Source organism: Sorex araneus, chromosome 3 (genome assembly GCF_027595985.1).
Source record: "Sorex araneus isolate mSorAra2 chromosome 3, mSorAra2.pri, whole genome shotgun sequence".
In the NCBI taxonomy this organism is placed as follows: domain Eukaryota; kingdom Metazoa; phylum Chordata; class Mammalia; order Eulipotyphla; family Soricidae; genus Sorex; species Sorex araneus.
Genome location: NC_073304.1, coordinates 101,538,523 through 101,565,374, shown reverse-complemented (window position 1 = coordinate 101,565,374; position 26,852 = coordinate 101,538,523). Strand labels below are relative to the sequence as shown.

Sequence of the window (26,852 nt, the reverse complement as noted above, 5' to 3'; positions counted from 1 at the left end):
AAAAAAATCCTAATAGGGTTCTGGGGAGATAGCTCAGAGCTCAGGATCAAGACCCAAGTTTAATTCCCAGCACCACAGTGCTGCTTTGCAGGGCCCTACCATTGAACCATCCAACCCAGTTGCCTAAGCAGTGCTAGGAGTGACCTTCAGCCACACTGAGCACTGCTTGGGAAGTGCCCCCAACCCCAACAAACAAACAGGAAGAGCCCAAGGCTTAAGGAGTTTATATATTAGTTTATATATGTATATAGTTTATATATTACCTTTCTCTGCAACTTTATGTTATCCAGTTGGATTTTTATGGAACTCTGTTTTTCATTTCATTTTATTAGGGGCCACACTTGGTGGTGCTTGGGGATAGTGGGTTCAGACCTTCATCCCCTGCCTGTCAGGCTTATGCTCTGTCCTTTAACCAGCTCCCTGGCCTGGATTTACTGTTTCTGGTGACTTAAACTTCCCATGACTTTAACTGTTCAGGGAACAGAAAGGAATTAGAAGGAACCTAGAAATATGGATAGAGCTATTGAGATATTTGAACTTTCATGCCACTCTACAATATTAAATCCAAATTAGCATCCCTGTCTCCCTGGGTCTCTGTCTCACCCTATCCTCCTGCTCTCTGACCTTGACACCAACCACCCTTGTCGTGGACTGATGCTCATCAGTTTGTTGGAACTGTGGCCCAAGAATCTATTTATTATATTAAGTTATTTTTCCTTGGAGACTATTCTACACAGCACTGTGAGAAGGGGAGGCAGGTGGGAATTTTCCAGGGGAAAATTCAGTCAAAAAATCGCATTCTTTCATCTCAAATATATGGTACATGGAAAGAGACGTCTACTCCCTCCCTCTGTTTTTTTTAATGATTATGATTGGCTCACTGGTTCACCCAAACCAAAGCAGAGCACTGGAGTATGGCGCCAAGTGACCTTGCTGACAGGTACTTGTGCGGAAGGACTCCTCCTTACGCCTTCTCTAAGAACTGTGTGTGTCAGTAGGTAAGGGTTAAACTGCAGGCGACCATGAACCTCGGGGCCCTAGGTGGCTCTCAGAATGAAGAAAGGGGAAAGGCATCTTTGTGCAGAACTAGTCTTGAGCCGAACCTTGCAGATATTTGCAAGAGCCAGAAAGAGAAAGAAATGGGATGATGAGGTCCCAAATGGTGTTCCTGGGCTTGGTTGCCAAGCAACTGGTGTCCTGGTCTGCAGCCAAAAGCTATGGAACATTTCTGCCACCTCTTCGTCTTCCAGGCATATTTTCACTCCATGATGCTCTTATAACATGAGCAGCAAAGGTGTAAAGAACAAGCAGATCTGAAGGGTCTTGGGAGCAGCCTACTATGAATTAACTACCTGCAGACAAAGGAATACTTCCCGCAAAGCCTTGAAGCTGCAGGGTCTAGAGCCTTGCCTTCTTTATTCCTGCTCAGGCTTGCCACATCTCCATGTAGCAGTTTCCTTGTCTGTGTTTCTTACAAAGTTCCCAAGTACAGACATTCCACCTCTTCCCTGGGTGTCTCACACCAGGGAAGAGATGAGGTTAGCAATGATTGAGTGCTTATTCTTTTAAATTCTCTTATGGGATTCTCAAAATGGCTATAAGATAAACATTGCTATACCCATACTAACAAACAGATCAGACAAGCCAGCTTATAGATGTAGAGTGACTGGTGACTTGAGTTCATCATGTGGCAGAATTATAATTCAGACCTAGGCTAGGACATGCAGAAGCAAACCCTGTGCTAGAAGGTGGTTGGGTGAGAGATCTGACCAATATCTTTTCCACTGTGTTCCTTGGAAGATTGTGGCATTTTGAAGGTCCTAATGGAGCCCCAAAATGATGGCTATGGAGCCATCATGATGGCAATGGAAAGTTGTAGGGAACAGCATCGGGCCCCAGGAATGGAGAGAAAGGCTACACCTCACTGAATCCAGTGGCCACCATCCAAATTGCCTCAGAGTCAAGAACTGGGCTGTTTTGCAGACTTCTGTGTACAGCCTTGGCATGATTTTTTCTCCCTTTTTTGTCTTTACCCATCCTTTCCCTCAAATATCACAAAACACTGTTTCAGCCTGAGGTTTCAATTAGGTTCTGGCACGATGAGCTCATGCCACGCTTTGTGTGGCCAGCACCAAGCCTCCTTCCCGGGGCTGCCTTTGAGAGGGAGCCGGGGTTGCTCAATTCCCTTTTCATGCCGCCACAAGGGAACCTCCGTTTCTCATTTGTCCAAATCCTTGTTTGTCTTTGGGGAAAGTGAAATGCTTGCACTTGATTGTGATTGGGACGGATTGACATCTCTTAAAAGTTGCATGGAGGAATGCAAGCCAGGCTTATTCAGGGGGATTAGTCTGGGCATTCAGTGGAGTTGAATGGGGAGGGCTGCTTTGGTTTGGTAAATAGTGGTGGTGGGACCCGCCCCGGCCTTTTTTCCCCCTGGTTGGTTGTGCATATTTGGACAGAACGTGTTCTGCCTGCTGAATGGGCCTGGCAGGGATTGGGGTGGGGGTGAGGTGGAGCGAGGGCAGGGTGGGGAGTCTCTTAGCAAGTAACTGGGGCTTGAAAGGGGCACATGAAGCTGATTGGTGAATGGTTCCGCGTCACAGTTTCCATCAGAAGAGTAAGACTGAAAGCTCTCTAAGGTGGCCGTGTTGACCCAGGGGGCCTAGATGCAGGGATGAGTTCACCACGTGCCCCAGGAGCAGAGATTGGGTCCTCGGCTCTCCGGGGTCTTGGAAAGGCTGAGCCTCTCTGGGGGAAGCAGCCACTTGTTGGGGTGCTTTGTGTCTGTCTCTGTGTTTGTGCCTGTGCAGAATAGCTCCTTCTCTGTCTGGTTTGCTATTTATTTTGTTTGGAAAGCTCCTGACTGTCTGGGTTTGTATCTATTCATCCCCTCTGTACAGAGGCATGTAAATGAGCTTGTTAATTCAATTGAGTAATTGATTAAGCTGTTTTTTAATGTGCTTAACGCTGGCCTTGGCACAGCAGGGAGGGCTGAAAGACGGCTGGCTCCTTGGAGGGCTCTATCCGTGACCCTGAGCTGTGCCGGGTGCTTTGCTGAGCCTCCTGTTCTTGTCTGTGCACTTAGAGGTGGGATTATCTGATTTCTAGAAGGAATTTTCCTCTGTGGTAAGACTCTCTGATTGAGGTCATTATAGAACAAAGGATATCAAGTAAGTTTAAACTAAAAAGATGCACTGTGACTCTGAAGCCAACTTACATAGAAAAAAAATATGCCCTTGAGTTGTATCCAGCATGAGATTGTTAGCAAATAATAATAATTTTTAAATGCCCTGTTAACTTTGAATTCCAGATCAACTAACATTGTTAAAAATAAGTATGACTCATGTAATACATATTATATATCTGAAAAGAAAACATTTTGGGGACCTATACCCAGCAGTGCTCAGGGCTTACTCGTGCCTCTGTGTTCAGGGCTCACTCTTGGCAGGGCCTAGGAGACCGTAAGGGTTTCCAAGGATCATATAAGGCTCAACTGTGTGCAATGCAAGGAAAGTGCTCTAAATTGCTGTCCTTGCATGTGAAAATTTTAAACATCAAGGATGTCCTGGAAATATGGATGAAAGAAATAGAGTAGAGAGAGAGGGCACACAGGTGCATGTGGCATGTTTCTGCAACAGTTGGAGAAAAGTGTATGGCTTAAGTTAGTTTTAGACCTAATTGTGCGGCCTGGAAGGTAGTTCAAAAGACTCCTGTGAGTACTTTGCATGCAGGAAGCTTGCCTTTAATTCCTGACACCAAGTGGTTCCCAGAGCACCGTGTCCCTAAGCTCCATCACTTATGGTCCAAAAATAAAAACCAGTTCTTGAGAACATCAATAAAAAACGTGTAGGAGATTGAATGTAGATTATTGAATACTGTGAAAAGAGGTAGCATGAGGCAAGTCATTCTTCCATTGGATTTATTAAACCCAGAAGAGAGCACAGAGCCCAAAAGCCTCCATGATGCTAAGGAACCTGCCCTCAAGTCAACAAAGAACATCAAGTCTAGAAAAGCCAGCAGAATCTCATCACCCCAAGGACCAAGCATGCCCAAAGCACTGGTGATTCCAACTGAGTCAGAACACATGCTCAACTCATGGGTGCCTGCTGTCCAATGCTGACAGGAGGTTAGCTACGTTCCTTGAAGTCTTTCCCTGAATCTTGAGAATTTTTTCAAACTAAAAAATTATGTTCCTGGGGCCTTGTAAATTTCTTCCTAGTAAAGTCATTTTCCATTGTCTTAATAAATGTGCTTTGAAATGCTCAGGAGAGACACAGAGAGTGCACACCTTGGTTAATCCTTTGTTTGCTGCTCAGGCATCATGTTAATTGACTGAACCTATCCACACATTTAAAAAAAAATTTTATTGAATCATCATGAGATAGTTATAAAGCTTTCATGACTGAGTTTCAGTCATAAAATGATCAAACACCCATCCCTCCACCAGTGTACATTTTCCACCACCTATGTTCCCAGTATCCCTCCCACCACCCCTACCCAATCCCACTCCCTGCCTCTATGGGAGACAATTTCCTTCTTACTCTCCCTCTCTCTACTTTTGGGCATTAGGGTTTGCAATACAGATACTGAGATGTCATCATATTTTGTCCTTTATCTACTTTCAGCACACATCTCCCATCCTGAGCGATCCTTCAAACCATCACTCTTGCAGTGAGCTTGTTTACCATATATACCAGCCTGTTTCTAGGTCCTTCTTATCACTGCTGATTGCTCTAGAGTCCAGCCAACAGACCGAAAGATACATGTGTGTTCACACAGGTACATGATTGCATACAGGCAAAGACACACCCTCACACACATAATGCACACATAAACATGTATGTACATGTGCATGCATTCACATGCTCACATGTGCCTAGGAACATGTCGCAGCATGCAGATGCATGCTGGGACACATGCTTGTTTTACTAGGTAGGTTACAAGAAGTCAAGCACTTCTGGGCTCTGCAGAGATGTTACATTTCCTCTGCCTCCAAGCTTCTCTGGCTTCTGGACCATGCTTGACATGGTTCCCTACTGACTGACTTCTCAGAGCTCTCAAAAACCTTATTACTTGACAAGAAAAACACCAGCACCTCATTTTTTTTGGAGGATGTGTATCTATACTGTATTTTAATGTGTCTATGTCTACTCAGATATTTCCCAAGTCATAAGAAACTGGTTTCAGCCTCTCACATCCCTTAAACCTGTCAAGCTGCTTTCCTGACAGTTGGCCAGACTGACTTTCTGCTGACAGAATCCCCTTTCAAACTTCTCTGTTTTATTAAATGTAACATTTTAAGATGTAACACTACATGTCACACAGCTTGAAGAGTTTTGAACAGGATAGTGTTTTTCCATAATGCTATTTGTCTTCGGTTACTTTTTTCCAGCTTTGAATTTACTGTGATGTGAGAGAAAATGTTTTAGATCAAAATAAAGGTTGGGTAACTTGAACTCAGTTGGCTTAGCCAAGTCCCATGAATCTGCATGTCTAAGAACTTTATCTAAATGGGAAACTATGAATATTCCTTATTCTGCTCTCTGAAAAAGAGTTGAGAATGTGAACCACAGAACTCAGTACAGCTCAAGACATGTGTGTTCACTTTTTCTACAGCAACAGTGGTTGTGTGTGACCTGGACTGCTGGTCTACCTCCACAGGTCATCCCTCTCCCCTTGCCCTCACCTGCAGTCTCTCAGCCCTTGGGTAAGCCATGTAGCATTGCAGGTGTGGCCTTTGTCTTACCTTTGCCTTGAGTGTTCTTCCCTCCTCTCCTCCCTTTCACGTAGTGAACTCTTCTTCACAGCTATAATTTTACATTTGTGTGGATAATTAATACTTGTCTTCCTCTGACATTGTCGTGGCATGAGATTGAGTACCTGGTCTCTCTTTTACATTCTCAGAATTTGCTCTACTAAATGTTGGAATGGAATGAGGGAGAAGCTTAGTAAATATTTGCTGTGTGAATGAATTCATATAATGATCTCATACTAATAGTCCCCAAGGGCAGAAAGTCTGATTGACTTGCTTCTTTCTGGATCCTGGTACACAATAGGAGGTAGTGTTTGTGGGACAAATGAATAAGCATCTCTCCATAATGTGGCACCATAGGGACAACTATCCTTGACCTTAAAGAGGTGAACTACTTACAGAGATGAAAAAAATTAAAAGTTGAGGGTAGGGGTGGGGTAGGGATGTGACTCAAGTGGTCAGCAACATGCTTTCTAAGCTCTGGCTTCAAGTCTCTACCAACACATGGCCCCATGTACCACTAGGTGTGGTTCCCACTACAAATCAATTTTTTTAAAGGTTACTGAAAGTGTATCATGTACATCACTTTACCTTCTTTCGGCATTCAGTTTTTGTCCAGGATGATCATTGTCAACTAAAGGAAAAGAAAAGAGAGAGGTGAAAGAGAAAGGAGACATGAGAGAGAGAAGGAGGGGGCAAAGGGAAAAGTATCTGCCACAGAGTCAGGCAGGCTGCTGGGGTGGGAAGGAGGGTGTGGTGTGTGAGTGGGAGGGAAACTGGGCACAACTGATGGCAGGAAATGTGCCCTGGTAAAGGGATAGATGTTGGAATATTCGATGACTAAAACTCAGTTATGAACAACTTATAACTGTATATTATATATCTCATGGTAATTCAATAAAAAAATTAGAAAGATAACAGAATAAGAAGTCTGCTCTAAGATCAAGCGTGGTATATATATGTACATATAATATGTATTACATATATCATATATGTATAAACATATTTGGCTTGAGGGTCATATACTATGGTGTTCAGGCCTTTCTCCTGATTTTTCACTCAAGAATCACTCCTAGTGGGACTCAGTAGATCCTATAATGTGCCAGGGATCAAATGCAGTCCAACTACATGCAATGCAAAAACCTAACATGCTGTAATGCCTCTTCAGCTCCAAGCCTGGATTTGAATCTAGCTGATTGCACCTCTGTCTCGCCACATGTGACTTAGAAAGTAACCTCTCTGAGCCTTGATGTGTAAAATGTGATGATAATTAAAACAATATCTATTTCCCTGTAGTAATAATGTATACAGTCACCTAGATTGTGTCTCACATAACACTTGGGACTTTGTAAGTGCTCCAGCCATGTTAATGCCATTAGTAATTGTTTCCAAAATCTCAATGCATTCTAAGTACAGTGAGGTCATTGACAATCAGTGTGACTCAAATCTTTTCACTTCCCAAGCTTCAGTTTTCTGCTGTGGAAAATGAGCCTTGGGTCCTTCCCCAGAACTTGCATTCTGTGTTTGTAGATATACTCATGTCAGCAGGGCCGACCAACAGGGTCAGGGGAAGCTTCCAGGAACTGGTAGGCAGAGCACATCTTGAAGGCATGTCACATTGGTTTAGCTAGAGAAGAGAACAGAGGGTCTATCTGCCCAGGGAACAGCATGTGCAAAGCGTGAGTGATGAGAAATAGCATCAGGAGGACGGGATGGGGGAGTGGGTTTAGGAATGAGAGTGGGGAAGGTGGTTGTTCAGGAGCAGAGGGGGAAAGGAAAGGCTCTCAAGATGGGGTGTCTTGAAGCAGAAGGTCTGGGAATAATATAGCTTGAGCTGCATGAATGGGGAGGAGCCTGGGATCAGGGGAGCAGCTAAGAGAGGGTGGTGCTCCTCTGACACAGGCTGGTGAGAGACTGGGCTGGGGACTGGCAGGCCAAATAACGAACCTGGAGGATGGGGAGAACCCAGACTGACTGAAAGCACAGCCTTGTGGCTGGGAGGGAAAGAAGCTACTGGAATGTTGGCTACCCAGATAGAAACGAAAACTCAGCTGTGCCTGGGTGGGTGCATTGCAACTAGCTCTCTAACAGACGGTAAGCCTGTCCTATCCAGAAGCCACAACCTCGTGGACCCTGACAGACAAAGAGCCCATCTACTCTCAGGACTTCTAATGCTAGTTTCCAGATTTCTCCAGCTTAGAGTAAGGCAGTTGATTCAGTTATGACTCAAATTGGTGGAGGCCATGCAGTCCCCAAAGGTTAAGGGCTCAGCCCCACAAGGCAGCATGGACAAAGAATGATCTCCTAGCTCCCCACGCTCCTGTCCAGCTTGACAACAGAGAAGAGGTGTGTGTCCATCACTTGCTCCTCAGGTTTGATAATTTGCCAGAATGACTCATAAAGCCCAGGAAGAGTGTGTGCACTGCCATAGTACATTAGTAGGATGAAATTCAGGATCATCAGGGGAGAGTGAGACCCAGGGCAAGGCCTTTTCAAACCTCTCTGGACGTGCCACACCCCCTCAGCCCCCAACTGTGTCCACTAATCTGGGCACTTTCTAAACCCCTCATTTTGAGTTTTATGGAATTTCCATTGCAATAGTATAGTTGATGAAATCACTAGCTCCTCTCTCCAGAGGGGCAAGGCAGGGAGATGGCTAAAAATTTCAATCCTCCAACCATAATTTCAGGTTTTGGGTGATTTGCCCCAATCCTGCCTAAGCTATCTAGGGACCCCCAGAGTAGACCCACTAGCCTAAGTGTAGGGTTTAGTTATTGAAAGGGACTTACTCTACATAACAAAACACATTCCCTTTACTCCTATGATTCAAGTAATTAGAAGGGTTTCATAAGCCACCATCAAAAGCTGAGGATGAAACCCCAACATGTTTCTTAGCCTATCACCTTACCGTAGCAGGAACCAGGAGTATAGTTGGCAGTCTGCACCCATGTCCAGCACCAGGGTGCATCTGTTTGCCTGGGAATCGTGAACTGCTGGAACTCGGCCAGAGGATTGGATAAGAACAGCTCAGCCTGAGAAACCTAAAGATAATGTGAGGTCAATTTCTGAGGCCATCAGAGTGAGGCAGGATAGGGGTCTCCTTTAGCTGGCTATGCTGGGAGAATCAGAATGTTCTTGGGTAACCAGGAGATCCAGAAGGAGGGAGCTAGGGAGGTAACTTTGTTTAGGTGCCACAGCTACAACCCAGTCATTGGGCCACATAGGGGTGGAAGCTCTGTATAGAACAAGTTGAGATAGATGGTGACTCGGGTTCATTTCAAGGGTGGTGCAGTGCCCAGTTGTGAGCGCAAAGCTAAGTGCTAGAACTTGCACATGATCAAGTCATTGGCCTGAACCTCAATGTGGTCTTCTTCCATAGGTGAGGCTAGGCTAAGTTCATGGGCTTAGGGAGAGAGTGCTCAATGCAACCTTGTGACACTATCCGAAAGTAGAAGAACCTTCCTAGGAAATATTCAGCAAGGTGAAAGGAGCAAGAGCTAAGAAACAGTTATCATGACTTTATGTGGAAAGTGTACTTTTTAATCCTCTATGTCCTGAACTAAGTCCTTTAACCTCATGCCAAGCAACACGTAGGACCACAAAGAACATCAGCGTCCCGTGAAAGCAGGACTGTGAGTTGTGTTCAGAGCTGGTACAAAGATGTTCCAGGGAAGGATGTGGAAGGGCCACTCACTGCTGCCTCTCTGAAGCTGTGACAAAACTAGCGTGGAGGTCATTTTCACTATTTGTGGTCGAAGAAAAAATCCCCTTGGGGTCCAGAATCCAACAACTCATCAAAAAGATCATACACCACGACCAAGTGGGATTCATCCCGGGAATGCAAGGATAGTTTAACATCCAGAAATCAATCAACATAATCCATCATATCAACAAAAGAAAAGATAAGAACCATATAATCATATCAATAGATGCAGGGAAAGCATTTGACAAGATTTAGCACCTGTTTATGATGAAAACTCTCGCCAAAATGGGGAACGAAGTAACTTTCCTTAACATAGTCAAAGCCATCTACCACAAGCTTATGGCAAGCATCATCCTCAATGGGGGAAAACTAAGATCAGGGATGAGACAAGGATGCCAACTCTCACCACTTCTGTTTAACATAGTACTGGAAGTACTTGCAATACCGAGTAGGCAAGAAAAATATGTCAAGGTCATTCAAGTAGGAAAGGAAGAAATCAAGCCCTCACTATTCGCAGATGATATGATACTATATTTAGAGAACCCTAAAGCCTCTACCAAGAAACTCCTAGAAACTAGAGACTTGCATAGTGAAGTTGCAAGCTATAAAATCAATACCCAAAAGTCCATGGCTTTCCTATACGCAAATAACGGGAGAGAAGAAAGTGACATGAAAAAAGCAATCTCGTTCACAATCATGCCTCAGAAAATCAAATACCTTGGAATCAGCTTAGCCAACGAGGTAAAGGACTTGTACAAAGAAAACTACAAAACGGTATTTCATAAAATAAAAGAGGGCACAAGGAAATGGAAAGATATCCTCTGCTCATGGATTGGGAGAATTAACATTGTTAAAATGTCAATACTACCCAAAGCATTGTACAGATTCAATGTGATCCCTATAAAGATACCCATGACATTCTTCAAAGAAGTGGATCAAACACTCTGAAATTCATATGGAACAACAAATCCCCACAAATAGCTAAAGCGATTCTGGGAAAAAAGAAGATAAGAGGCATCACATTTCCCAACCTCAAACTCTACTACAAAGCAGTAATAATTAAAACAGCATGGTACTGGAACAAAGGCTGAGCCACAGACTAATGGAATAGGGTTGAGTATCCTTATACACACCCTCAAATATATGATCACCTAATCTTTGATAAGTGAGCAATAAACATGAAGTGGAGAAAGGAAGGCCTCTTTAACAAATGAAAAAATGAAAAATGAAAAAATGCTTTTCATCATTAATCATCAGGGAGATGCAGATCAAAACAACAATGAGATACCATCTCATACCACAGAGACTGGCCCACAACCAAAAGAACAAAAACAATCGATGTTGGCATGGATGTGGGGAGAAAGGAACTCTCCATCACTGCTGGTGGGAATGCCTACTGGTTCAACCCTTTTGGAAAACAGTATGGATGATTCTCAAAAAATTAGAAATTGATCTCCCATTTGACCCAGCTATACCACTTTTGGGAATATATCCTGGAGAGGCAAAAGAGTATAGTAGAAATGACATCTGTACTTTTATGTTCAGTGCTGCACTGTTTACAATAGCCAAAATCTGGAAAAAAAACCTGAGTGCCCGAGAACAGATGACTGATTAAAGAAACCATGATACATCTACGCAATGGAATACTATGCAGCTGTTAGAAAAGATGAAGTCATGAAATTTGCATATAAATGGATCAACATGGAAAGTGTCATGTTAAGTGAAATGAGTCAGAAAGAGAGAGACAGACATAGAAAGACTGCACTCATCTGTGGAATATAAAGTAACAGAATAGGAAACTAACACCCAAGAATAGTAGAGATAAGGACCAGGAGGTTTCCTCCATGGCTTGGAAGCCGGCCTCAAATGCTGGGGGAAAAGGCAGCTCAGATAGAGAAGGGAACACCAAGTAAAGGGCATTTGGAGGACCAGTTTGTGTTGGGAGATGTGAACCGAATGTAGACTATAGATCGAACACAATGGCCACTCAATGCCTCTAGTACAAACTACAACACCCAAAAGGAAAAAGAGAACAAAAGGGAATGCCGTGCCACAAAAGCAATGGGGGTGGGGGTGGGGGGAGGTAGTGAGGGTGCTGGGAGGGATACTGGGACCATTGGTGGTGGAGAATGGGCACTGGTGGAGGGATGAGTACTCGATCATTGTATGACTGAAACGCAAGCACAGAAGTTTGTAAATCTGTAATTGTACCCCACGTTGATCCACTAATAAATTTTTTTTAAAAAAATAAACACGGTAAAAAAATCCCCTTGGGATTTCTTCCAGTGCTTGAAAATGTACACTTCTATGCAAAGGGGAGTAAGCAACGTGACCTAATTCAGACTTTTATAAATTGAAGACTTTTATAAACTGTTCCTGTAAACAGTTGACATAGTAAAATTTATAAAAGGTGGAGATCAGTTTAGCAGCAGAATCCCAGTGAACCAGACCTAACAGCTCATGAGAGAACTTCCTTCGTGCACAGTTTTGATGACTAGCTTGCATGCATAAAACCCTTATCTTTTTTTCATTATTAGCTGCATATCATTTTCATGTCAGTGTTGTTAGAGCATTTCCAGGGAGGGAGAGAGGGGTCTTTTTCTTTTTTTCTTTTAATTATTTTATTTTAGTTTTGGTTTTTCGGGGTCACACCCAGCAATGCTCTGGGGCTCTGCACTCAGGAATTACCCCCTGGTGATGCTTGGGGGACCATATGGAATGCCAGGAATCGAACCCAGGCCAGCCATCCTGCAAGGCAAACGCCCTCCGCGCTAGACTATAGGTGCAGCTCCCTCTGTTTTTTCCTTAATTGCTCTCCTTACTCCATCCTGGTTCTACAGTTTTTCATTTTGGAGCAATAGTTCTCAGTTCTTGCTGCACTAGTCACATTGGAATCCGCCAAAGTATGCAGGTTCTCTACCCACCTGCATGGATCCAGAGCTGCTGGGGCTGAGTTTATCAGGTGTGTTTAGGAATGTCTGCCAGGTGACTCCAAGTCAACTGACCTTTGGAACCCACAAGCATTATAGACTAAGTCTGTGCATAGATTCGTGCCCAACTTTGGTTTGATTCCCCACATTGTCTCCCACCCCCACATCCCCCCTCCTGGCACCCAAGCATTGTCAGATTGAACTCTAAGGACCCCAAGCACCCTCCAGAGTACAAAACTCTGGGAGTGGCCTGGCCTCCCTAAGCCCTACTTGGGAAGCCTTTCCTCCCGCTACCCCTCAAATAGACATTTTGTTCACTGTTTCTAAATCATATTTCCAGGCTCTCAGTTAAATAAGAGTGCGTCACTGCAAGCAACCTTCTGAAATTTTAATGACATAGTTCCAAGGGTAGGATAGAAGGCGTGTGATCTTAGATACTTAATAAAATGTATGTTTTTGCATGTCTGTTTTAATAGTGGAATATGCCCCAACAATTTTCTTCTCTGGACAGGAAAAGTCTTTTCATCTTCTTTTCTGACTTTTTTTTGAGCAGGGCTCAGTTTCCAGAGAAAAAGTCTGACCCTTCGAAGCACGCTTCTCATCTTATTTTCCAGAACTTTCTTCTGGAAAAAAGGGCCATCTGGGGAAAAGCAGTTTCAATATCACTCCCAGTCTGGTCCAGACTCTGGAGCTGAGGCCCAGACCCTCGTCGTCATAAACAGGAGTGCTGTGTAGCTAGTGCAGATGGCGGGGGTCAGACTGGGTGCTGCTCTGCCCAGGCCATGGCCGGGCCATCCTGGGACTCGGGGTTGTAGACCCAGCGTCTTTCCTGCCTGCAATTTCTCACATGCCCCTGAGTTTGATGGAAGCACAGACGCTTAAGCCATTGCATCCACATGTGTCTGATTCGTTTACACTTCACTCATCGGAATCTATTGGGTAAGCCCTCTGCTTCGGCCGAGTTTTATGAGCTGCATTTATGAGGCTGCTTTTGTTGAACAAGGGTATCATATAATCTACCCCCCCACCAAATGGAACTTGAGCCTGGGAAATGCTGGCTTCAGTGCTAAACTTGGAGGGAACTAGCAAGTGAATGGCTCTAAAATGAAGCACAGATGTTATCCACTCTCCAAGAATAACCTGGTTTGTTTTCTATTCACAGAATCTTCCCTCTTTTACCTGAGACTTTCTCATAAGTGAGGGCCACTAATGGGCCATTGTGACAATAGCTTGAACTTCCTTTCCTGCCACTTTTGGCTCCTTCCATCCCTCTGTGAGACCCGCATTCCCATTGATTTTTGGTGCAGAGCTCACCAGCATCTAAGTCTTACAACTGAGTGTCAGTCTTGTTCCCCAGAAAGGCAGGTTAGGCTCTCCCTCCTAAGCAGATTTTTCTGAAAAGGAAGCAAGGAGGGCCTGGGCAGAAGAGATGCTCAAAGACTAGAATGCATAATTTGTGTTCAGGAACTTTGGGTTTACATCCCTGAGCACCAAGTTGGGAGTAGCACCTCAGTAATGTTATAGTGTGACACCCCCTCCCCACAATTAATCAATCAAAGACAGGCATTCTTTGATTCTACAGTTCTACAGTTGGTTTTGAATAGGAATGAGCAGGACCTACCTTTGGTAATAGTTGCAACAGAATTCTATTTCTGAGGTGGAATTGCTGGGGGTTTTTTTTGCCTTTTTTTTTAAAAAAGTTTTATTTGTCTTATTAAATTCAGGTTTTCCTGCACCTCTTTTAATCAGGAAACTTTGCCCCCCTCCCTCGTTATGTTTTACTCCCCAGACATTTGGCCATTGCATAAATCTTTGTCTTCTTATCTCTAAGTCATGCTTACATGGGTTTTTCTGGAGCATTTTTTTGGGTCTGTTTCTTGTTAAAGGTGAGGCTACAGCTCCCTTTTGTCATCATCTTCTTTATGCCCCTTGGCCCATGTGGGCACATCCCATCCCATATGCCCCTGGCATGATCATGTTGTCGGTTTTAGTGACTTGTGTGATAGTTTCCAGGTGATTCAACAAGGTAATTGCTCTTTTTAAAATTGATAATCAAGTGGCAGTGGTATTGAGATCAAAATTTCACATGCTGTGAAGCCAGCTATTTGAGTAATGCCAGGGTAATGAGCCCTGAGAGTCGAAAATTGTGCCTCCACCAGCAGCAAAGAAGTATCCTCTAGGAATTGCTTTCCATCTCTGCTCTCCCCAGCCTCTGGAAACCTCTGATCTGCTTTCTGCCCCTGTCAACTTCTGCATTTGGGACCTTTCATAGAAATTTAATCATGAACTGAGTTTCAATCTGTTACAGCTTATTCCAGGACTTCATTCCTTTCTGTTGTTGAGTACATGACAGACCGAGTGTTGTCCATTCATCGGTTGAAGGAATTTTAACTTGTCTCCACCTTTGAGCTTTATTTCTCTTAAGGGTCTCCCAAGAAGTGCTCAGGTAGCCCAAGGGCCACTCCTGTTGATTTTCAGTCAACTGGATGGCTCAAGAATATAGAGCTGCTAAGGTTTTACAGTGCTAGGGACAACTAGGGACCACCAGGGCCACACTTGGTGGTGTGCAGGGCCCTCTGGGGAGCATTTGACTGCTTGGAGAGCCACACATTACTGGGGGTCAAACTGGGGCATGTGTTAGGCATGTCCCCCAGCCCCAGTACTATCTCCTTGGCACTTTTCCACTTTGGTGAATAATGCTGCTACTAATATTCGTGTGCAAGTTTTAGTGAGAGTGATGCTTTCCTTTCTCAGTCCTGAAGTACAAGTACAGGATCCTATGGTGACTCTGACAATCTAAAGGACAGTGAAATGCAGCCCAAGGAAAGCTTTTCATAGTATTTTTTCAGTGTTGCTTGAGATTTATGATTTCTTTAAATCTTTGTCAAACACATCCTGTTGTGGTTTTGGTTTATTTGTTTGTTTGTTTTTATTTTGGTCATCCTGAACAATGTGAAGTGAGAACTTATTATTGCATTTTATTTTGGGGGGAACCCACACCCAGTGGTGCAGGGAACCAGAATATCAGGATGGAGCCACATGTGCCCCAGCCCCTTGAGCCATCTCCCCTGTCCCTCACTGTTTTGATTTGGATTTTCCTAATAAAGTGTGATATTGGGCATCTTTACATCTTTACTTAGTGACTTTGAGTATCTTGCTTGGAGAAATGTTCATTTAACTCCTCTAGTCATTTTAAAAATTATACTGTTGCTTTATAAAAGTACTTTATAGATTCTAAAAATAGATTTCTTATCTGATACTTGATTGGCAAAACATGGGTGTCACTTTGACATTCCATTGTCCAACAGAGTCCAGTTTAGAAACCCCCAGTTATTGGGGCTGGAGTGATAGCACAGCGGGTAGGGCGTTTGCCTTGCACGCGGCTGACCCGGGTTCAATTCCCAGCATCCCATATGGTCCCCCAAGCACCGCCAGGAGTAATTCTTGAGTGCAAAACCAGGAGTAACCCCTGAGCATTGCCAAATGTGACCCAAAAAGAAAAATAAAAAAGAAAAAGAAACCCCCACTTATCCATATTTTAATTTTGTCACTTGTGCTTTTGGTATCTCATCAAAGAGACAAATGCAAGATCACAATGGTTTATGCCATTGTTTTCTTCAAGAAGATTTCCAGACTTAGCTCTTTATTAAACTGATGACTCACTCTGAGTTTTCACATATTGAGATGGCTGGCACTATTTTTTTTTGCATGAAGATATACAGTTATCCTATGCCATTTACTGCAAAACTTTTTCTTTGACTTGTGTTGGCACTCTTGTCAAGGTTAAGAAGCAGTTGGGCATAAATGTGAATTTATTTCTAAATTTTCATTTGCATTCCCTTGATGTATGTCTAGACTGATAACATCACAGTTTTTATTACAGTAGGTTTGGAGTAAGTTTTAAAAGAGAAAGTATGAATCCATCAGCTTTTCTTTTTCAAATTTTTTTTGTTTATTACTGGGCTGTTGCGTTTCCACATAAATTATTGGATAATTGTCTTTTTTTTTTAATTCAGAAGGAGTTTTGACTGCATCAGGTTGGGCAGTCTAGTTCCATCTTCATAATAAGCCTTCCAGGCCATGAATATGGGTTGTCTTTTCTTTTATTTAGATCCATTTTAATTTCTTGTAGCAATGATCTATAGCTTTCATTGTATAAGTTAGGCTCCTGTTGTTAAATTTGTTTCTAGGTAATTTATTCTAGATAAAATAAATTTAATCAAATGTTTTCTTAATTTTACTTTCATATTCTGTCTCTGTTTCTGTCATCCTGTTGCTCATTGATTTGCTCGAGCCGGCACCAGTAACGTCTCCATTGTGAGACTTGTTGTTACTGTTTTTGGCGTATCGAATACGCCACAGGGAGCTTGCCAGGCTCTGTTGTTCAGGCAAGATACTCTCAGTAGCTTGTCGGACTCTCCAGGAAGGACGGAGGAATCGAACCCGGGTCGGCCGCATGCAAGGCAAACGCCCTACTGCTGTGCTATGCAATTATATTTCTATATACTGATCTTTCCCCCCATAACCTTTTAAGTTCTATAGTCTTGATTAATTTTTTGATAGTTTTTTATGCATTTTCAAAATTTGGGAGAGGGCTAAGGATGTGGTTTGGTGCTATCTCTTATGCCTCACATGTTAGCGATACTGGCTTTTATTTCCTGCACCACACGGGTTTTATTTTCTTTCTATTTATAAAATTATGTCCTCTGTGTCACTGGCACTGCCATCCCGTTGCTCATCGATTTGCTCAAGTGGGCTGGTGCTAACATTTCCATGTGCGACTTGTTACTGTTTTTGGCATATCGAATACGCCATGGGTAGCTTGCCAGGCTCTGCCGTGCAGGCCAGATACTCTCGGTAGCTTTCTGGGCTCTCCAAGAGGGGCTGAGGAATCGAACCCTGGTCGGCTGCATGCAAGGCAAACACCCTACCTGCTGTGCTATCGCTCCAGCTTATGTCCTCTGTGAATACAGATAATTTCTTCCTTTTCAGTTTTGGTTCTTTTTATGTTGAATCAATAGTGAAATCAGTGATTCTGTTGAATCAGCAGTGAAATCAATATAAATATCTTTTTTCATCCTGATTTTACTATTTTGTGTATTCTCTTTTAAAGCCTTGATCTGTCTTTCCACAAGTTTGTCAATTTTGCTGATCTTTTAAAGATAGTCAACTTTTGCTCTCGTTTATTTTTTCTATTATCTCTGCCTTCTCTAGTTTATTTCTTAGTTTTCTACTTCTTGCGGTCTTAATCTTAATTTGCTATTCTCTTTTACCTCTTGAGTATGGAGATTAGAGAGTTACAATAGTTGTTTGTCTAATATAGATATTTACAGTTATAAACTTTTCTCTAAGCACTGCTATCATTTCATCCCATACATTTTGACATATTATGCTTTTGTTAGTATTAATCTCAAAAAGTATTTTCTAATTTCTTTGTGATTTTTTCTTGATTACCTATAAGTATGCTATTTAATTTCTACATATTTTTAAATTTCTACATTTTTAATTAATTCTTAGTTTTATTTTATGATCCATTGAGGCTATTTTGTTAATTCTAGTCCTTTACTGATTGAGGCCTTTTTTAATTACCATACATTTATCCCTACCTGGAGAAAGTTTGACTTGCTCTTGAGAATGGGAACTATGTATATTCTACTGGTATTGGGTGAGTTATTCTGTAGACATCTGTTAAATCCAGTTAGTTTATAGCTCAAATCATCTGTTTCCTTTTTGAGTTCTATCTATTGTATCTTTTATTAAAAGTGATATGTCAAAAATTTAGCTTATTGCTGTTGAATTGTCTGTTTTTCTTCAGAGTTCTGTCCATGTTTGTTTTATGCATTTGGAATTCTATTGTTGTCTTCCCTAATGGATTGACATTTTTATCATGATAAAAATATACTCTATTTCTCTCAAGTAGCAACGTTTGTCTAAAAGCCTGTTTTGTCTGATATTAATATTATTAGTGTAGTCTCTCCCACTCTCTTTCACCCATGATGTTACTGCTTTTACCAAAAAAAGTGCATTTTCAGAGACTTGAACAACCATTCTGTAAAGTAACATTCTTATTCTTAAATACCCCTCCACGTCATTTTTGTTAATTTTTTTCATTTATATAGACTTTATATCTCACCTGTTTCCAAAGTTACCTTTTGGAGATGCTTTGATACTGGGTGAATTTGTTGCTTTGATTCCTGTATGAGATTAACTGTCTTTGGGCATGTTAAATCATATTGTAATTCCTTTGCTGTCACATCTTCAAGATTTTGGTCTTAACTCCCTTTTTTTTTAAACTTTCTCAATCCTTTGTTACTTAAAAAAGTCTTGGCCAGAAAGAGAGATCGGTGGACTGTGCACATGCTTTGCACACAGAGGCCCAGATTCAGTCTCTGGCGTTGCACAGTCCCATAAGCACCATCAAAGCAGGTCTCCAGTCACAGAAGCATAGAACCAGAAATTGTGCTGGATTCTGACACTGTGCGGAAAGAGCATCCAATTCCACAGGTTAGGGGCCTGGCCACAAATCACCGCCCTCCTTTTCAAAAGCCAGTCACAAGTTCAAGTAATTGCCTGCACTTCTGAACAACTGATGGTAGAATTGGAAGCTCTTCTGACCCCTTCCTAAGATTTAGTTCATTTAGTGAATTAATTTGCTAGAGGGACTCATAGAACTTGGAAAACCTATTTACTCACTAGATCACCCATTTACTGCAGGGAGAAACAGCCAGATGGAAAAGATGTAGAGTAAGATATGAGGAATGGTTGAGGAGTTTCCATGCCCTCTCCAAACAGACACCCCATCACCCCCACATCTTTGCCTGTCTTCCAACCTGGAAGCTCCCTGAAGCCCCACCTCTTTGGCTTTTTGGAGCTTTGTTACCTACCCTAGGCTGATGTACTCACTGGCAATTGGCCATTGAGAGCCTGTCTCCCTTCCCTAGTGGTCTAGGGGAGGGACTGGAAGCTCAACCCTTACCAAGTTACCAAGGTGGCCTTTGAAGTCAGCAGCCCCATCTTTCCTTGCTTCCCAGAGTCTCCTCATTCACATAAGAAAAGACACTTTTAGCAGCCCATGTAGGAGTCTAAGGCTTTAGGGACTATGAGCCAGTCAGGAGACTGGATGAGGACCAAAGGTGTGTGAAAAATATATTTTGGTCTTCTGAGGGGCTAAAAATAGTCAGATATAAATATATGACTAAATATATAATACATTTATATCAGAAATCATATAAATATAAAACACTTCCCTCTTTCCTGATAAAACCATGACAAAACCTGCATAAAGAAGAGACTCCTGGCACCAGAATTGTAATTTTATTCTGGGGTAAGAGGGCGGGAGAAGAATGAAGTGACTATCCATGAAAAGTTTTACCTGAAGGAAAATGTGATTTTTTTAATTATTATTATTTGCTTTTTGGGTCACACCGGTGATACTCTTTAAAGCAGCCATGTGGGTAATGCATATTAGGCAGTGCAGGAAATCTGTAAAAGCCATGATTCAGACCACCTCCAGAACTGGGAGAAACTGGGTATCATAAAGTCTGAATCACCTTGTGTTGCAGGATTCCAATGACATAAAACCCAGCATGTCTCTCCTCTCCTTTAAAAAGGTTAATATTGAAGATATGAAGAAATGACTAACTTCACTTCATTACACAAAAGAAAAAATATACATAGGTGGATCCAGCCAAGCCACCATGATTTTGTGTAACTCCTCTTCTAAGTCCAGTAATTTTATGGGAGTGGGGTGTTTGCCTTGCATTAGGGCATTTGACTTGCACGCAGCCGACCCGGGTTTGATTTCTCCGTCCCTGTCAGAGAGCCTGGCAAGCTACCGAGAGCTTTTTTCAAAAGGTCACTAGTGTCTTTTTAGCACAGTTAGAAACTGAATATTGAAAGTAGGTAAAGGGATATACATAATAACTTTTCAGTATCTGTACTGCAAATCATAATGCCCAAAAGGTAAGCGAGAGAGAGGGGGCGGGAGGGAGGGATGGAGGGAGGGAGGAAGGAAGGGAGGGAGACAGGGAGGGAGGGAAGGAGGGAGGAGAGAGAGAGAGAGAGAGAGAGAGAGAGAGAGAGAGAGAGAGAGAGAGGTTCCTGCCGTATAGGTAGGGTGGGGGCAGGAGGAAAGCTGAGGACATTAGTGGTGGGAAATGAACACTGGTGAAGGGACATATTTGGATAAAAATCCAATCATGAACAACTTTTTAACTGTGTATCTCACTATGATTCAATTAAAAATAATTTTTTTTAATTTTTAAGTCACTGTCTACTTGCCTTTTATTCCTTTTTTTTTTCTTTTTGGGTCACACCTGGCGATGCACAGGGGTTACTCAGGAATCACCCCTGGCGGTGCTCAGGGGGCCATATGGAATGCTGGGAATCGAACCTGGGTTGGCCGCGTGCAAGGCAAACACCCTACCCACTGTGCTATTGCTCCAGCCCTGCCTTTCATTCTTTAACCTATGAAATATGAATTTTTATTATTTTTAATTTAAAGGCACCTCAGTTTATCAAAGGTGTTATTTGGAATGGTAATTTAGCATTTATTGATCACCTATTGTGTGCCAAGCTCTGTGTGAAGTAAAAGAAATATAGAGAAATATCCTGGAGAAAAGAGCTAGATGGAGGATGGAAGGGAAAGGCAAACATAAAGGACTCACATCCATTCCTCAACATGCTCCAAAGAACTTTTGAGCCTTTTCTGTGTGCCCAATTCAGTGCTCAGTGTTGGGGATACAAAAACGAATAAAGTACAGAACTCCCTGTAGCCCTAAAAAATGTTCCAGTATAGTTTGGTTAACCTCTAATCAAAAGCCAGATCTTCCTTCAATGAGGAACAGGCACAGTTAGGATCCAAGAGATTTTCCCAGTGGAGGTGACCTAGGAACTAAAAATCAAACTAAGTAATAGTGAAGTGAGAGAAAGGCTGAAGGACAAGGTGAGCAATACTGGCTGGAAAAGGTGCTGAGTTGTGTCTAGAACATAGGCAGAATGAAGAATAGTAGGAGATGATATCTGGAAAGGTAGATGGGGTTCAGCTTTGGAATGATGTTTTACCTCTTGTTTAGGACCATGGACTTCAACAATAAGTGATAGAGAAACCACTTTAATATTTCATAATGGAAGAATTATTGCATGGGGCTGGAGCCATAGCACAGCAGTTGGGCATTCGCCTTTCACGCGTCTGACCCGAGTTCGATTCCTCCGCCCCTCTCAGAGAGCCCGGCAAGCTACCGAGAGTATTGAGCCCACGAGGCAGAGCCTGGAAAACTACCTGTGCATATTGGATATGCCAAAAACAGTAACAATAAGTCTCTCAATGAGAGACTTTACTGGTGCCCGCTCGAACAAATCGATGAGCAATGGGATGACAGTGACAGTGACTAAATAAAGATGCTGTAATTGCATAATACCTTTTAAGTGACAGGGAATAGATAAAGGGTTTCTCTTGGGATATGACAGGAATGTTCTGGAATTACCCGTGGTGGTTGTACAACATTGTAAATATAGTAAAAGCCTTTAAATTGCACACTCTGGTCAAAAACAGTTCATTTTAGTTTCTGTGGATTTTATCTCAAGAACCAATATAGGCTGATCAGTTTTGCTTGTTTGTTCATAGTAAAGGGCAACCGGAAGTGTGAGCTGAACTGCCAGGCCATGGGCTACCGCTTCTATGTCCGGCAAGCTGAGAAGGTCATTGATGGCACCCCCTGTGACCAGAACGGTACGGCCATCTGTGTGTCCGGGCAGTGCAAGGTAAGTCTCCTGCACTGGTGGATGTGCTGGGCCCTGAGCGCAGGGTAGCTTGATCTGCTGTGTATTTGGGTCTCTCAGACTGGCACCCATTCCAGCTATTAGGTGGGTTCTATCTCTTGTGCAGGCTCTCACCAGACACAGCAGCAAGTCTGGCTTCCTTCCCTACCTCTGACCCAGAGCTCAGGGAGCCGGGGCCTTGCTGGATCAGTCAAGAAATCACCTCCACCCATGAGAGTGGCATTTGAAGGGCACCATGTATTTTATCTTGCCTCCCACCAGTTGGGGCAGGCTTCCAAATGAAAGTTGTTTCATGCCTTTTATAGCAGAAGTTGTACTTTAAACAGGAAGTGTTTGTAGCCTCCCTGGGCTTGTGAAGTTTGTTCCAGGAACTTCCCACCCTGCGCTCCGCAAACATCCTGGGCTTGAGAGTTTGGGGGGATGCTAACCTTGGACAGCCAACAGCGTTTGGTTAAAAATAAGCATCTTAGAGGTGATGGCATGAATTCCATCGCCTCATTAATTCGGGCCTGGACGTCCACCCTCCTTTCATCTGTAAATGCATTAGCGCAGCTAAGTCTCTAGTAGGTAAATGACTCGTTGGATCCCAGATGCTGTCTTAATTAACCCACAATAGTCAGCAGGACCGATTTTCATCAAAGGAAGACCACTTTGGCTATAACATCTGAAAGTTCCTGTTACACTTGGAACGTAAATTGCCACTGTGTTTACGGTTAGGATCATTTCATGATGACTTCTAAGTACCACCTTTCCCATCTCGGCTTGATTTTAATGAGGAGGTTTCACATAGAGTATGAAATCACTTGTCAAAGCAGCAAGGATCGTCTCAGATTTGAAATGAAAATTAAGAAAGACAAGGCTGGGATTTGATATCTGGTGTGTGTGTGTGTGTGTGTGTGTGTGTGTGTGTGAGAGAGAGAGAGAGAGAGGGGGGGGGGGGGCTTTGGAATAGACAAACCCCCAAGTATTAGGAAGGGAATAAAGTGGAGGAAAGCATACTGGGAGCTGAGAGCATCCAGCCTCCAATTTCCCACCACTTTAAAGGCCAGCTGGGCCTCAGACACCCTCTCTGAGCTGCACTGCCCATCCTCAGACAGTGCCCTAGCAGGTTCTTAGAGGCAAGAACCTCTACCTCAGCCGGTCTGTCCCGGGTAATACTGGGCCTGAAATATTGGGTTTTAGACAATCTAGCTTCCTTTCCAGGTACCGAGTTTTGTTTCCTAAAAGCAGGTGCCCACTGGGAGGAGGTTGTATCATGGTTAAACATGCTCTGACCACAGAAGGACTGCGCTCATTTGTGGAGTATAGAATAACATCACATGTGGCTGACACCCAAGGACAGTAGGGACAAGGGCCAGGAGGATTGCTCCATAGCTGGAAGCCTGCTTCATGAGCGGAGGGGAGAAGGCAGATGGAATAGAGAAGGGATCACTAAGAAAATGATGGCTGGGGGCTGGAGCGATAGCACAGCGGGTAGGGCGTTTGCCTTGCACGCGGCCGACCCGGGTTCGATTCCCAGCATCCCATATGGTCCCCTGAGCACCGCCAGGTATAATTCCTGAGCGCAGAGCCAGGAGTAACCCCTGTGCATAGCCAGGTGTGACCCAAAAAAGCAAAAAAAAAAGAAAGAAAGAAAATGATGGCTGGAGGGATCAGTCGGGATAGGAGATGCATGCCGAGAGTAGATAATGGACCAATATGATGACCTCTCAGTGTCTGTGTTGCAAGCCATAATGCCCAAAAGTAGAGAGAGAATATTGTCTGCCATGGAGGCAGGGGGAGGGTGGGAAAGGGGGGATATACCGAGGATATCGGTGGTGGGGAATGTGCACTGGTGGAGGGATGGGTATTTGATCATTGTGTGATTGTAACCTAAACATGAAAGCTTGTAAATATCTCACGGTGATTCAATAAAGTTTAAAAAAATGCTCTGACATCAGATTCCCTGATCTCAAATCCTGTCCGTTCAACTGACTTATCCCATACCTTTGTTATACCAGCTCCCAGCACCGCTCAGTATGGCCTCCCAATGCGGACAGCGCTGGCCTCCTGTGCCATAAAGAGACTACTCATTGGTCACTAACACTTACAAAGACTCTTGTAAGTGTTCTGGCCCTTAGTAAGCTTGTGGGCACTATGCAGTACTATGACTGTTTCTGTCCATGTATGTCCTGTTGTACGGAATTTTCTCTGTAGAAGTATTTGGCTTTGGGATTTTATAGATTTTAGACGTGTGAGGTTCACATTCTCTTTTGAGGTGATGGTTTTACCCTGCAGTGGCAATCAGTTTTGGTGAGGGGATGTGGTTTGCAGATGTGAGATTGGAAGGTCCCAGGAAGGGCCTTGAGTTTTCTGTCTAAGGAGCATCTAACCCCATGTATCTCTGCCGCCTGTCCATGCACTCATGCATCTTGCCCAGAACAGCAGAAGATCGATCGCACACAGTTGGACTCTCTGTGGTGAACAGAGATGAAGAACTGTCTGTGGGCAGGGGTGGGAGGCCTTGGGGGAAATGGAAGGTGGCCTCTTTCCATGGTCTCTTAGTGTGGTGTCAGATGTCTGTGCACTGACAAGACAAAAGAACAGCAAACATAAGCGCGTGGGTCCGGATTCTTCCTGGAGGAGGGGCGCCATTCAAAGCGCAGGCCAACATCGTTTGAAGATGACAGTTGCTAAAAGACTGGGCCAAACATTGTCAGGATGTGAGGACATTAATAGGAGTTTGATGTCCCGGGACTGCTTTGATAGGGCTCCGTACTCCTGCTCTGCGCATTTTCCCTGCAGTTTGGTCGTAGAAGCTGTCAGAACCGCTGACCGTCTCGTTCTCCTCAGCACCATAGTTTAAACAACCAGAAGTACATTTGCTTCCCAGGCTGAGGTTTCTGTTTATTCTGCAGCTTTCAAAGAGTCAAGTGTCCTTCTCTGAATACTTGATTGGAAGCCCAGCTTTCCAATTGGTCTCTCTGCCTCCCTGACTTGTGGCTGAGAAAACAATCACTGGAGAGCAATTCTTGCTATTGTGCGTGTGTGTGTTTCTCTGAAACAGCTCCAGAGAACCTCCACTGCATAGCTGAAAGGAGACCTCAGGCTTGCAGTAGAACTTAATGAAAGACGAGAAGCATTAGAGACAAATGGGAGCTCAATGCACACTCTCTCTCCCTCCCTCTCTCTCTCTCTCTCCCTCTCTCCCTCTCTCACTCTCTCTCCCTCTCTCTCTCTCTCTCTCTCTCCCTCTCTCTCTCTGAGATCTGGGCCCTTTCCCATGCAAAACCAAAGATCAAAGCAGTTTGATCTGCTCTGATCAGAGCAGCACTCTGCTCCAGCCAGCACAGTGCTCCAGCTGACCTGTAACCGCCCTGTTCTCAAAGCACCTCTGTGTTTTGGATCCAAGAGTTGGAAGAAGAGGAGGAAGAATGCAGATGTCCTGGCTTGGAGAGACAGTGCAGGGGATACAATGCTTGCCTTTGCATACCATGACCCCAATTCTATCTCCAGCACCTCGTGGTCCCCTGAGCACTGCTGGGAGTGAGCACAGAGCCAGGAGTAGCCCTTGGCATCCCAAGGGGCCAATAACTGTAAGGGTTCAGAATGCAGACATCCTGAGGAGGAGGTGGGATGTGGGGAGCTAGAAAATTGAGGTTCCCTCTTCTCCTCTCTCTCTTCATGCTGAATGTACTTCTTTTTCTTGACAAAAACAGAATGGGCCCCAAATGTTGGCTTCAATCTAAGGGCTGCAAGTATTCAGACTTGGGAGGGAAAGGGCTCATGCCCTAACTTTTCCTAAAGCAAGAAACTATCTTGCAGCCCACAGAGATTCTGCCTGTCCTCTGCAGGACCTTCCATCTAGGCCAGAGCTTCCTCAAATCACCTCCTCAAATCATCTCACTCGCAACTGACAAATTTTTGCCTGAGGAAGTTTTACATGGTCCTTTGTATATAAATTTTTACATGATCCTTGGTATATAGATATATAAAGTAGAATTACAGTTCAAACATTTAGTGTTCACAAATTATAAAGAAATTTTTGTTTGTTTGGAGGCCATACCTGGTGGAGTTCAGGATTTACTCCTAGTTCTGTGCTCAACGATCACTTCTAAGTGCTTGGTGAGATGAAATGTGGGTGAGTCCTATGTAAGGCAAGCACGTCCCCCACTATTCTATCTCTATACTATACTGCACTACACTACACTACACTACACTAGAGTACACTATACTATGCTACACTACACTAAACTACACTATACTGTACTATACTACACTACACTATACTACACTACACTATACTACACTACACTACACTATACTGCACTATACTATACCATACTATACTACACTATACTACACTATACTATACTATACTATACTATACTATACTATACTATACTATACTACAACCCCAAGAAAAATACTTTAAAACAACTTGGTTTTTTTTTGCCACACCCAGCATTGCTCCAGGGTTACTATTGGCTCTGTGCTCAGGAATCACTCCTGGAAGGCACATGGGAACATACAGGATGCCGGGGATCAAACCCGGGTCAGCCACATTATGGAAACATAAAGTTTTAAGATTTCTTTTTTACCACCCTCACATTTAGTCATGCCCCCTCCTGGGGTAGTGGCCCATAGTTTAAGATGTTGGGTGCTAAACATCAAATAGGAGCCTCTGACCAGTCTTCCAAGGCCACAT

The 26,852-nt window shown here is 43.4% G+C and overlaps 1 protein-coding gene across 1 annotated transcript in view; it reads left to right on the top strand.

Moving 5' to 3' along the window:
• The window catches only part of THSD4 (thrombospondin type 1 domain containing 4), a 627,447-nt gene that overhangs the window by 285,580 nt on the left and 315,015 nt on the right, over positions 1 to 26,852 (top strand). Inside the window, 1 exon segment of the mRNA XM_055132044.1 lies at positions 22,011 to 22,147. Within this exon segment, the coding sequence (XP_054988019.1) occupies positions 22,011 to 22,147 (137 nt within the window).